This window comes from Eremomyces bilateralis, assembly GCF_010015585.1.
Source record: "Eremomyces bilateralis CBS 781.70 unplaced genomic scaffold P152scaffold_41, whole genome shotgun sequence".
Lineage (NCBI taxonomy): Eukaryota > Fungi > Ascomycota > Dothideomycetes > Eremomycetales > Eremomycetaceae > Eremomyces > Eremomyces bilateralis.
In genome coordinates, this window is record NW_022985107.1 from 16,415 (window position 1) to 28,868 (window position 12,454).

The window sequence follows — 12,454 nt, forward strand, 5'->3', positions numbered from 1 at the left end:
AGGGCTGAAAATACAGTTGCAGACTTAGGAGGGCCTGCTGGCAAGAAAAGGAAACGGGTTCAGCCCAATCTGAACGAACGATTTGTTCAGATTGATCAGATTGTTGCGGCTTAGGAGGCAGCTAGGGAGAGGGAACAAACGCTTTCAAATTAACCCGGAGGAAACGTCTTAATAATTGCAGAAGGCAATTTTTAAGTCACTCTATCCACAATTTCAATTACAGCTATAGAAAAATATATGGTGGTGGTTACATTCCGCAAAATCCATTCGTCTTTGTGTCCTATTGGAGTTGTGGTGGGGGTGCACGGAAACTGGGTCCGTTGACTTAGTGAAAATCCCTTATCTTTCTGAAAAGACTCTCCACTGATCGCGTATATACAGAACCATTACCTGCTCTGACGCCACCTCCCAGACAAGAAAGGAAAATCTGCATCCCTGCGAGAGCACATGGAATATCTCGAGGCTATATCTTGGAGTGACTCTACTACTCTAAGCCCCGATGAACAAAAATCAAGGGCATTGTTTTGCTTCCGAAGAAAATATCTCGTGCTGCCCTAACATGCGCAGCCTACTTGCGCAACAGTATCTTGGTAGCCAACCAAAGCCCCATGCAGGTAAGACTAGTAGTGAGAAGAACATGAGACAGACCAACGATAGCACCTTGCTCAAAAAATCCAAGATTCTGACCTTTCCTCTGCCGTGGTGGGTTGAGCTTCTCCGCCGTCAGGATTGCCAACAAGTTGTTCTTTTGGACAACAGGGGGGAACGCTAAGATATGAGAAGGGATAACGGCAGCTGCAGGTGTTCCGGTTGCTACGGGCCGCGCAGTGGAGTATAGCGATCCCGGAACCGCGGTGACAGGAAAATGATTTGCCGGAAGAAAGATAGATTGCAGAGGAATGCAGTTAATGTACGTGGCAGCCGCTGTGATGAACGAGGAGAGATATCGCGACTCCGACGGATTTCCGTACAAGAACAAATTCGTAAATCCTTCGGGGTTTAATTGGCCTGCTAGAGTGATGGTGCATTCTAAGCTGGTAGTTGGCATAACATATAACAACCTGGAGGGAGAAATGAATAGGTGTTCAAGTGATGGAAAGTATTCCCACGTCCTAGAGAGTCAGCAAAGATCACCTTTGAGAGGGTGAAGATACTTACTTCCAATTTGGGTCTCCAATCAACATGGTAACACCACCAGGCAGATGCAAGACACGGCCTGCATGACTCTCAAATATCAAGACCTGGTCCGGAGAGAGTTCGTTGGATTTCTTTAACCCCTGTTGGCTTCCGTCGAGACTGTTGCTTTTTTGTCTCATCGACAAAACTCTTAGAGTCTCAGTCTCGAACTCTCGCAGCACGAACTCGTCGATCAAAAAAATCGGTGTCGTAGAACTGGGTCCAAGGGTCGGCTGCACTGATTGGGCTTGAAGTATTTCCTCGGTGGCATTTCGAACTTGCGCGTGTCGCGTTACAACCACAATACTAGCCTCTGGAACCGAAGACAAAACTCGAAGAGTTGGGGTTGCTAACAGGAACTCGCTTTCTCGAAATATCGTGAGATGCTCTTCCAGTTGGGGGACAATCCCATTGAACCGGGAGTGTTTCAGGGTTGCAAGAATATTCACCGCATCTTCCTTTGACTCTGGGAAAACAATGGCAGTGGCCTCAGCATCAAGCGAAGATTGTTTGAAGACTTCCAGGAGCTCTTTGGAAAAGGTCGGGGTCGCTGCCGGCAAGAGAACCATTGTTGAATTGCCCGCTGCGATAGAACATGCGAGAGGAATAATGCTGGAGGCCAGCGGCAGAAAGGGATCGGCCAGAATCAGCACATTGCCCAAAGCACTATATCTATCTAGATCCTCAGCGCTCTTCTCAATCTCCCTTTCCCTCTTAAGGGTTTCAGATAGGCTCTGTTGTCCGAAAAGCTGACTAATTGTACGCAACACCACGATGATCTCGAGCAATGAATTGTTCACTCCTCGATTCGTATCTATGATCAGTTAGCGATCCCACCTAGTCAAGACAATTTAGAAGGGTCAAAAGTTACCCGACGAAATAGCATTGGTTAAACCCTGCGCATTTTGAAGAATGGCACGGTGCATTGCCTGCAGCTCCTCCTGTCGTTGTGTAGGATTTTCCAGTCGACCTTCCAGCCTGCTACCGTCGAGCGCCACGTATTGCGAGATGATATCCATGATCAAAGATGAACAATGTTCAAAGCGCAGGGGTTTATTTCTGAGGGAGTATTCGTTCAGGTTTTGGAGAAATCTTTCTACACACACGACGCGCAACGTCAGACATCTGGTGTGGGATGCCCCGGATATGCGGGGTCCACCGCCCTACCCGGATATATGTGCTGCATGCTGATGTCGATTTGAGATTGCGACCACTCGGTAAGGATCCAGAGTGGAAAAAGGTGAGTAACTCGATCATGGTGCTTCGAAGATCATGCCATTGTGTTCAGTGATTTTGTTGATTCTAAGGTAATCGTACCAGTTACGATTAGCACATACAATGCCGTCTGCTAAGTTGTCGCGTATGCTTTACCCATCCACCTCCGAAGTCAATTACTGATGAATTTTTAGATCCAACTCCGGTGTTCTTCTTCTCGCATGGCTCAACCATGATGTTGGGGGAGGACTCGGAGCCGGCGGCGTTCTGGAAACAGGCGGGCAATGAGGCGCTCCGACGAGGAGTTAAGAGCATTGTGATGATGGGCAAGTACGATTCCAGTCCAGGTGTCGCTCGATTTAACTGGCTGTAGGTGCCCACTGGGAATGTGTTGGCGATAAGATCCAGGTTGCCATGAGTCCGAGCCCAGGAAAGAATCCAGTATGCAAACAATTCAGAATACACGCAGATTCACAGACTAACTGCGTTAGGTGGCATACGTAAAGAGAGAACGATACGAGAACTTTAAACTGGTGCCCGACCTGCCCATGGGCGAACGTGTCCTTGAGATGCTCCGCAAAGGTGGTTTCAACGCTGAACCTAATCACAAGTTCAACTTTATCCATGACTCTTTCCTACTACTCATTCGCATGTTCGCTGAGCGCGGGAGTAATATCCCCACCGTCCTAGTGTCGGCCAATTCTCGGTTTGACCCGCACTTCCACGCAAAGATTGGCGTGGTGCTGCGTCCACTACGTTACGAGAACGTACTTCTGATCGGCTCGGGCGGCGCGGTGCACAATCTGTATCGTAACCACTGGATGCAGATGGTCCTGTACCGTGACAACTTTGCTATGCCCCAGCCACCAGGGGAATTTGCTCTCGAGTTCCGACAGGCAGTCGAGGATGCCATCACGATGAACAGTGGACCAGCCTTGAGGCGAGCAGTTACTCGGTTGATGAAACACCCACGCTATCGGGAAGCGCACGGCACCGATGAGCATTTCATCCCAATGTGTTTCATAGCGGGAGCTGCAGGAGACAAAGCAGACGAAGGAACGAAGAATGTTATGACTGCGGAGTGTTGGGAGCTTGTGGCCATGGCGAACACTCAATTTCAATTGGGTGAGTGGGTATAGAAAAATGGAAAATAGAATATCATTGTGCAATGCGAGCCGCTGTTGTGAAGCTCAGAATTCTCCTCCAACCTCATATCGAAACGCCCGATCGAACACCCGACCACCAGTGTTCCTCCATATTGCTGCATACATCTTTGCTTCAGTTAGCCGTCGGCCGAAATGCCCACTGAGGTTAGAACACGTACCGCGATCAGGCTGCAACCTGAGAAGGTCATCGACATCAGTACACCTATGACGAGATTTGCGCCGACTGGTCTGACTTCACGAACCAATTCGTGGTTGATAGGAGCATAGTCTGGCACCCGCCGATGTTGAGTGGACGGCCACCATGTCGGATTGGTTACCCCGGGAACTCCGGGGTGAGGCTCTGTAGTTGGATCGATCCGCTCCGCCTCGGACTGTACCGCAAGGTCGGCCCTGGCTTCCTCCACAACCTCTGAATCTCTATTTCCAGTCTGATGGATGGCATAGTCGCTTGCGATGAGCCGGATAGTGGCTCGATCAAGGTCTGTTGCTGTCGTGTTGAGTGTAGACATTGTGTATGTGGCATGGACGGCAATTGTTTTGGGATTTGAGTCAAGTTCATGGAATTTGGCACCAAGAGGTTGAGATCTCGAAGACGGGGGGTCGTGTCGCCCTAGCGTATACACCAAATGGTGTCCCCACAGAGCCGACCCCTTAAAAACTCCGCAAATCCGCCTGTTGACGTGACCAATCGCGATTTCGGAGTGTCGATAACCAATGCTCCAGGCCTTGGCTTAGACCCCAGCCACCTAAATCGTCCAGTAACTGCACACCAACATCGGCAATGCGGTACGATGCTCTCTGGCGACATATATTGCCGACATCGTTCAGATGAGCTCTAAAACTCTCATCGCCTTGAATCCACGCCTCCCTCCGTTGATCCAGCTCCCCGTCATCTAGCCGAATCACCGAACCACGTTCTCTGGCCCGGATACCGTGGGAGTATGAGGGAGAGGAGACCACCTCGGTCATATGGCTGTAGGCCCAAATGGTTACCGTAGCCAGCGCAATCATGATGGGGGTACACGGGGCTTGGAACTTGAGCCCCTTCGACTTGCCAAGCAGTAATCCTGCATAAGAGACGGCACGCCTTGCCACGCAGCCATTTTGCTCCTTGATCCAGTGATCAATGACTTCTTTTGGCTCCTTCTCATGTTGCATGGTATTGCGGCGGTGCACATAACTCAGAAGAGCTTGCCTGGGGCTGCATAGAAGCATAGAAACACACAAGTTGTGGCAGTCCACACTGGAGTTGAGCATGGACTTGGTATTGAGGGGGCCCGAATACCAGCCTTGAAGGAGGAAAATCGCTTCATTGGCTGAATCGTTAATAAAAGACCGCTCGGAAAGCGCATTGGAAACGAAGGGGTTTCCAGACAGGGTTCGTATCGTCCGTATCGTCCGGTAGAGAGCAAATGTGAGAATTAATCGTCCAAAATCACTGATGTTTTTCGGAAGGGTTTTATTATTTCCAAGTTGGGCCAATGCCTGCTGAACGGTCAAATCATCGTCGTGGTCTGGGTTAAGTTTAGTGTTTGTTTCGTAGAACCAAGAACAGGGGGGGGATACTGTGCTGCAAGTATAAATTCCTCCACCACTCTGGAGAGGATGCGGCCCATAGGTCTTCAGAGCAGGGCAACAGTAGCTCTAGCTCAGCGAGAGATAGGTATGGCACCGCGTCAAAATACAGCTCATTTTGAGCGTCAATGAGCTATCTTCCTCAGTACTAGCAACATGCAAGGGCTTTGGGATACGTACAAAGGTACAGAAGCCTAGTCGTCGACGTGATTCATCTTCGATCCACTGCTGCCACTCCTCCTGGTAAGACTGCTTTTCGGTTATGGAGTCCAAGTTTAATACTCGTGTTGGCATTCTTCGGAGCACGCCTTTTCGACGACATTGAGTAATGCTTGCGTTTCGTCCACTCTCTGCGATTTCCAATAGCCTCCTATTTCCGGAATATGTCATTCCGACAGACCCGAGGAGAAGTGCTTGAGTAAACCACAGCTCTCGAGCATGCGAATTGTCCCCCTCGATCTTGACGAGTTAGCAATTAGCAAAATGCTGAGTTGAACCAACTTACGGCTGAGGCAAGTGATCGTCGGAGGAGCTCTTGGAGCGCGTTGGACCCTGTGGCAGCGTACGGTACCTTGGAGTATCGAAAGCCAATGGTTGCAGTAGCGAGCACCAATTGCCAAGGAGCGTTTCGTGGGTCAAAGGATGGTTTGTGCAACAGCGGGAAAATGGGATGGAAGTATTCGAAATATAGCTGTGTAAAACAATCAAACGCCTCGATCGAGGGTAGATTGGCGTTATGGAAAGGCCGAAAGAGGGATGATCCAACCCTTTTCATACTTTGATATATTTCATGGTACGCTTGTGGGCTCAGACTTTCAACATGACCAAAGCTTTCCGCCTCGAGAATGTCGAGGGGAAATTCACTCATATCGGGGAAAGAAACCAAGTTGTCGGACTTTGTTGGATCCCAATTCGTGGGCCATTCTCGTTCCAAATCTGCCTTTGCTTTAGGGCGATCCCCTAGCTTGCCTTGGTTTGTTGGACCCCAATGCCCCGTGATGTGGCCCATCGGGACCTGATGCGTAGGCGGATGTTGATCTGGAGGCTTGTACAGCTGGGACATTGGGAAGTCATTCTGACCGAAACCTGTGTCGTGCGAGGACCCGGGGTAGCCCAAAGTGCGGGAAGCGTCATATGCCATAGACGGCCCCGGATCTAAAAAACAGTTGTCGGTGGTAATCCAGTCCATGACAGAGAAGTCGCTGTCTCCATTCCAGTTGAAGTTCCATGTAGGCACGGCTGTTGATGGAATATCCCCAATACTTGGTCCGCTGCCAAAGAACGCCGAACTTTCAAGTGCATCCTGCGAGGCCTGCACGGATTCCTGCTGGGTATCGATCACCAACGGTTCCGAGGACGATAAGGGCACCTGGTCTGTCAGATGCGATGGAAGCAGACTGGAGGTCTCGACGAATGTAGCCGTTTCATCCATGCGGACGGAGCGATCTAACGATGGAGGACGGCTCTGCAGTGAAGGGCGACGCTCGGAAGTGCTATACTCAACATTTTGGTCATCGCCAAGCTCTCCCGGGTCGCTTTCGTTCCCCTTGACGGGCATTTCCCGTAATTCTTCGATGGTGGGAATACGCTTCCGTGATCTCCCTAAGTACATGCAGTTGATGCCCTTGGACTGGCAGCGAGCACACGGGGACTCTCCGTCGCAGCGAAGTCGAACCTTTCCACACTGGGCGCATGCTCGGCTAATGCGAATACTGCCTGGCTTGGAAGAGCTTCGGCCGGTATCTTCATGAATAGGAAGATGACGTAGAAGGGTGTCCCTGCGTGCAAAGTCAGAGACGGGAGAGATAGACGACCTATAACACGTTGACCTACTTGCGATTAAACGATTTGTGGCAGACGTAACATGAGTACGGTTTGCTCCCTGTGTGGGAGATTATATGACGCGATAGGTGCTCGAGACGCCCGAAGCCAGTATCACAAAGCGGGCACACATGAGAGCCGGAATTTCCCTTGTCCTTCGCAGGATCAGGCGCCGCCGGGGGCTGAGCATGCATGCTACGTGCGATGATAATGTGCCCAAATCCCAGTGCGAAGAGCCAGAATCGATGTTAATATATGGCGAGGAGCATTGCACGTCCTACTGCACATGACGACGGAGTTAGGCGTAGACAAAATCTTTAGAAACCCAAGAAGAGGAAAGACCATGGCCGGAAGTGATCGTCGACGTGGTGAAGGATGGAGATGGAGGCGAAAGTGACGTCCACTTCGGCGAGCTCTTCCCCGCGTCTTGCAGGGACCTTCCCCGCGATCTTTAGGGTGATTGGACGTGAGTACAGCTTAAGTCGCATGTAAAACGTGGATGTTGTAGCCTTTGTAGGATGTGGAACCAGCTTAAGAGGGTCGTGTTAAAGATTTGGCGTGTATTGCCGCTAGTGGGCATTTGCTTAGGCATTTATTCCGGCATTTCCTCCGTCCGGTAGCTAGGGTGGCCTGATGAAGTGGGAACTATCACAGCTATTAGTCCGAACATGGCGGGGCTATGCTTTCTCATTTCTTTCTTCTTTCCTCGGGTCCTATGCTAGTTAGCTATTCAATAAATTAGACTAGAACCAAGCAGATCTCCCTCAAGTACTGTGAGTCTGTGGCACTTCTTCCGCTGGCTATGCAATATTAATTAGGGGATGAAGCTCGGTTCTCGCAGATCTTGCAGCAAATGAGCTAAATCAACAACACTTAGTGTGTAACCTTAAATTAAGTTAACCTTTCTGGAAGTTAATTTCTTGTTAGGTTCTTTCACGATGTTAACATACTCTTTGATTAGCCGCTTCGATCCTCTATTTCTCTCAATATCTAGTGCGATAGAGATGCTATATCAAGGCTCGAGCTTTTTCCTCTACTCCTCTACAAGGCCTTTGTATTCGAGACATCGGTCTAACGCGGCTGGTGAAACTTGTCTCATCCCCTGACCCCCGCACATCCGACATACTCCCACACATCCGATACAGCCATGTTTGTACAAGTAGTCCTCGGTCGTGGAATTTCAAAATCGTTAGGTATGCCACAAAGCTGGTCAATTCCGGCCGCTGAAATCCTGGATCGTACGAATCCTGCTGCATGTTGCAGGAAGCCCATTCATCCATGTCTGGATTCAAATTGATCGTCATTGGTGCCGGTCTGGCCGGATCGCTCCTCAGCAATGGGCTGCTTCAAAATGAAATCGACTTTATCGTTTATGAATCCGACCCCGAATCCGCCCAAAGGGAAGGCTATCAGATCCGGCTGGGGGCTCCAGCCATTGCTGGTTTCAAGGCTTGTCTGCAAGAAGATCAACTCACCAAGCTTTACCCCATGTTCGGCAGGTCAGGCGGCGTGATATCCTCCGCCCCTGCTCTCTACGACGAGAAGCTCAATCTGCTCCTAGATTTGCCCAAATTCCCGGCATACACTAAGTCGGCGCCCATAAATCGCGCAATATTAAGAGATTTTCTCGCGTCACCGGTTGCAGTAGCAGGCAAGATTCGATATGGCAGGCGTTTCGCAGGATACCGGTCGGTCAATGGCGCATCGGGGACCAAAGTCGTTGTCAGTTTTGATGATGGCTCCGAGGATGAATGCGATCTCCTCATCTCCGCAGAGGGAACGAGCTCAAGGGTATGTAACGCCATCCTCAACCTTCATCGTATTAACTCTGGTGCGTAGGTGAATCGCCAAATCGGTCTCAACAACATTGTTCAATTGACGCGGCAATGGAACTTTTTGGCAAAGGGAAATCTTCCCCCATCGACTTTGCTCAAGCTCGGCCCGGAGATACAAAGGGCGCCAATGTCCGTCCTCTGCAACGGCATGATTCTCTTCATCTCAGGTTCGTTTCGACAGTCCTCACGCAAAGGCGCCGCTAATGAATGGACAGCATATCTTCCAGACGGATATAAAGATGAGCCTCGCTCTGATAAGGATGGTAATAAGAATTTGGATTACGATGCCGATATAGCGTCCATTTTCTGGAGCTTATCCGTCCCTGCGGACCGTGTGCCTAAGAACGGCGCTCAAGGCATTTCCAACAAGCTGGACTTTTGTGTGGACCAGATCAGGGATTGGGACCCTCGATAGTACGTACGATGCTCTTTAGCATCATGCCTTCTGCTTACGGCCCTTAGTCACGACATGCTACGATCGATAGGGGAGGAATCCATCAACGTATTTCAAGCACGGGCGAGCAAAGAACCTCCCAAGCACTGGCGACAGAAGGTCAAGTCACCAGAGGATCCGAACTTGGGCAACGACCATGTTTGGCTGTTGGGTGATGCCATCCACTGCATGCTCCCTAGCAGGTGAGTTGAAACCATCTAGGTCTTCTCAAGGCTAACCAGATGGCAGGGGCATGGGTGGGAATCAAGCCATGTGCGATACGGCAGATCTACTACCGGTTATAAAGAATCTAGCTCAGAAAGCGGAAGCAGGAGGGCTTTCGGACGAAGATTTCTCCATCGCCGTCACAGAGTACGAAAGTAGAATGTTTCCACGAGCATTTGGATGGGTTCGTACCAGTGGAGGGACCGGTGATAAGGTAAAGCAGATCCAAATTTCTCTGCCATCGCGCCCGAAACATGATGAGACTAATTGTGGTAGGGACCCCCTGAGATGTCTGGGATATCAGGGCGAATTTTGTTGTTCTTCATGGCGCGTGCCCTGGATCTTGCCTATGTGTACTCAATTGCCCAGCGACTATTTGGATACTCCCCCCCAGATGATGCACCGGAGTTGCCCAACTGATGCATCTTTCGTCATCCGGGTAAGTCAAAGGGATACAGAGTAACTCTAGCTTCGATTTGAAATCGCAATGCCGCGGTAGATTAGATTAGCATCAAATTCCGTCTTGACTGGCCATAAGTGTAACGGAACACTCAATCAGATTGAGTCGCCTCTAACACAGGACAGGGGCCAATGGGACTCATCAGAATCAATTCCAGGGGTCACTAGGCACTGGACATGAACAATGGTTGAAAGGCTCATTCAAACTTCATCTAGACCTATCCTCAATATTCATCTATAACCGTCACCTGTACTTCATCAGGAGCATATCCTTCTCGAAACATCCCCAAGAGACTTTGTACATGAAGCGATGTGAACTTGAGAGAAATTTCAAATAGACTCTACAGTCCATCAAATGTGCCGTCTCTTAACCGTCACCATCATATCCGATTTGTAGAGGAAAAGCTTCAGCTCCTCGGTCCAGAGCCTGTTCAGATCTCGAGGTATAATGTCATATCTCCTGACCAGCTCAGCAATCGTCTTGAACAGCTCGACAAAGGCAAGATTGCGTCCGATACATCTGAAGTGAAACTTAGTGGTTGTATAACAAGGATATGGCAGGTTGTCAAAGCACAAACTTACATTCTCGCTCCGTGGCCAAACGCAAACTCATAGTCCTTCATAAGTTTAGTCTTCGCATCGTCCTCTAACCATCTCTCTGGTCGGAATTTCTCTACATCTTTACCGTACAAGTCCGCGCTCCTACCAATGACCCAGTTGTTTACACCCACCTCCGTCCCCCCAGGGACGTAGTAGCCAGGTAAAATCTCCACACCTTGTTCGGGCGTTCTTCGTGTAAATGCTGCGCCGACCGACGGACTGAATCGAAGTGTCTCATTGATCACTGCGGTGAGATAGGGAAGTTTGGCCAAATCAGCATAGCGAGGGACTTGATCTTGGGGTAGGTGTCCCTCTGAGTATGCAGTATCAATTTCCTCGCGAAGTTTGGAAAATACCCCTGGATTGCGGAGGAGAAAGCCGACGCAGCCAAGAATTGACATGGCTGTCGTATCGCCACCAGCCACCAGAGCGGCAACAACCTCTCCCCGGACTTGATCTCGATGAATAGGAGAGCGGTCAGGATCCTTTGACGAGATGATGGCATTCAGAAGATCTTTCTTCTCGCTCGGTTGCTTATAGCGTTCGCTAACGATGTTTGCTGCAACCTGTGGGGTAGTCAGCCAGTGCTCCTGAAATCTCCGGTGCTCTTACCTTGAGTGCCAGGCCAATGCCTTGGTTGTCTGGAGGCTTCAAATACTTGGATAAAGGACCACTAAACAGCGTGCCGAGCGATGGCACCACCGAGAGAATAATAGCGAATACGTGTCCGCCCTGGAGCCCAGAAATGATCCCATTGGCGTCTATGCACGTCCTCAGACATCCAAATGATTCTCCAAAGGCTAGATCGCTGATGATATCGACTGTGAAGTAGTTGATCCACTTGCTGAAGTCAAAATACGACTCGTTTGCTGCTTCCTCGTCCAGGCGATCCTCTAGCTGCTGTACAATCTTATCGATCTGGTCCTCCATGGTCAAGATGGTGGTCATGGTGTACGCGCCACCCACCTTGCGGCGAGCAGACTGATGTGTCTGAGCATCGACGGCGAAGAAGATAGGAGGGTGCTCCGAATTGATGCCAATAGTGGGAAACGTGTTAGGACGGGAGAAGGAGTCCTTCCCGCGGCCGTAGATTACCTTGATCGCGTGATAATCACTGAACGACAGCGAATTTGGTCCATCACGAACAACCGGGCCGTACGTTTGGTGTAGGTCCTGGTAAATCAAGTGCGCCCTCTTTGAATACTGCGCGTGCGTCCGCCAAAAGGGAGAGATTCTTGCCAATACCTGTCATCAGAATCAGCAGTCAAGATTGGACATGGGCTGAGCATTGAACTGTACCGGGCCCGGATATCTCGCGAGAGGGTGCAAGAGGATTCGATAACTAGATTTCCCAAGTAAGTAGATTCCAAAATAAATAATCCCATAACGCAGCAAATGGTGCGCGAGAAATATTGTCCCCTCCAAAGACGCCGCCATGATATAGGTTTCAGCAAGTGACAGACACAAAGTTTGCACTCAGGCGTCTTAAAAGACTCATCCTGTTTACCAGCGTGATATCTACGAAGATATCGATTTCGGAGTTAGGCAAACCGGGTATGTTCATGCCTAGAGATGGGCATAATTTGCTCGGCTCTGTGGAGAAATCAAAGCAAGTTTTAATTACAAGGTAATAGGGAAGCACATTAGCGGGCCTAACAATGCCTGAGCACTCACCTTCCAGCACAGAAATATCGATGACTCTCGATTTCCGGCGTGGATATGATTTCGAGGAGCACGTTTTCGAGTGGAAGACTAAGCCAACAATGGCATCAATCATGGACCCCGCTGAAGTGTTGCTGTCCAAGTTTCGGCTCCGCTGGGAGTTTGCGAAACGGTTTAGGGCTTAACATGATGTAGGCCATGCGTGTCCTGCATAATCGCCGCAAGGTCGTCTAGAAGCAAGAGGCTTAAAAATGGAGAAATATCCTTTAAGAAGACTGTAGATCCTA

General features: G+C 49.9%; 6 protein-coding genes across 6 annotated transcripts; 2 read left to right on the forward strand and 4 right to left on the reverse strand.

Annotated features, from left to right (window-relative positions):
• Positions 1-219: 219 nt before the first annotated feature.
• On the reverse strand, positions 220-2,347 carry P152DRAFT_517752 (uncharacterized protein). Its single transcript, XM_033683028.1, has 3 exons — positions 2,048-2,347; positions 1,159-1,990; positions 220-1,112 (listed from the first exon to the last, which is right to left on the reverse strand). Exons 1-3 carry the CDS (start codon positions 2,193-2,195, stop codon positions 569-571), a joined length of 1,524 nt encoding a protein of 507 aa, XP_033529777.1. The 5' UTR covers positions 2,196-2,347; the 3' UTR covers positions 220-568.
• Positions 2,348-2,514: 167 nt separating this feature from the next.
• Positions 2,515-3,530, forward strand: P152DRAFT_469146 (LigB subunit of an aromatic-ring-opening dioxygenase LigAB; the record flags this gene model as incomplete). Its single annotated transcript, XM_033680874.1, has 4 exons — positions 2,515-2,536; positions 2,586-2,717; positions 2,765-2,832; positions 2,883-3,530. 4 exons carry the CDS (start codon positions 2,515-2,517, stop codon positions 3,528-3,530), a joined length of 870 nt encoding a protein of 289 aa, XP_033529778.1.
• A 51-nt stretch (positions 3,531-3,581) lies between these two features.
• On the reverse strand, positions 3,582-4,066 carry P152DRAFT_406043 (uncharacterized protein; the record flags this gene model as incomplete). Its single annotated transcript, XM_033676848.1, has 2 exons — positions 3,582-3,662; positions 3,716-4,066. The coding sequence occupies 2 exons, from the start codon at positions 4,064-4,066 to the stop codon at positions 3,582-3,584; spliced, it is 432 nt and encodes a 143-aa protein (XP_033529779.1).
• On the reverse strand, positions 3,896-7,502 carry P152DRAFT_254083 (uncharacterized protein). The gene is made up of 5 exons (XM_033674726.1): positions 6,966-7,502; positions 5,638-6,910; positions 5,313-5,591; positions 5,124-5,265; positions 3,896-5,071 (listed from the first exon to the last, which is right to left on the reverse strand). The coding sequence occupies exons 1-5, from the start codon at positions 7,145-7,147 to the stop codon at positions 4,209-4,211; spliced, it is 2,739 nt and encodes a 912-aa protein (XP_033529780.1). The 5' UTR covers positions 7,148-7,502; the 3' UTR covers positions 3,896-4,208.
• A 729-nt stretch (positions 7,503-8,231) lies between these two features.
• On the forward strand, positions 8,232-9,866 carry P152DRAFT_477548 (FAD/NAD(P)-binding domain-containing protein; the record flags this gene model as incomplete). Its single annotated transcript, XM_033681592.1, has 6 exons — positions 8,232-8,744; positions 8,793-8,955; positions 9,004-9,202; positions 9,251-9,424; positions 9,471-9,660; positions 9,723-9,866. The coding sequence occupies 6 exons, from the start codon at positions 8,232-8,234 to the stop codon at positions 9,864-9,866; spliced, it is 1,383 nt and encodes a 460-aa protein (XP_033529781.1).
• Positions 9,867-10,082: 216 nt separating this feature from the next.
• On the reverse strand, positions 10,083-12,393 carry P152DRAFT_254203 (cytochrome P450). The gene is made up of 4 exons (XM_033674727.1): positions 11,805-12,393; positions 11,118-11,750; positions 10,488-11,071; positions 10,083-10,425 (listed from the first exon to the last, which is right to left on the reverse strand). The coding sequence occupies exons 1-4, from the start codon at positions 11,940-11,942 to the stop codon at positions 10,257-10,259; spliced, it is 1,524 nt and encodes a 507-aa protein (XP_033529782.1). The 5' UTR covers positions 11,943-12,393; the 3' UTR covers positions 10,083-10,256.
• Between the last annotated feature and the right edge of the window lie 61 nt (positions 12,394-12,454).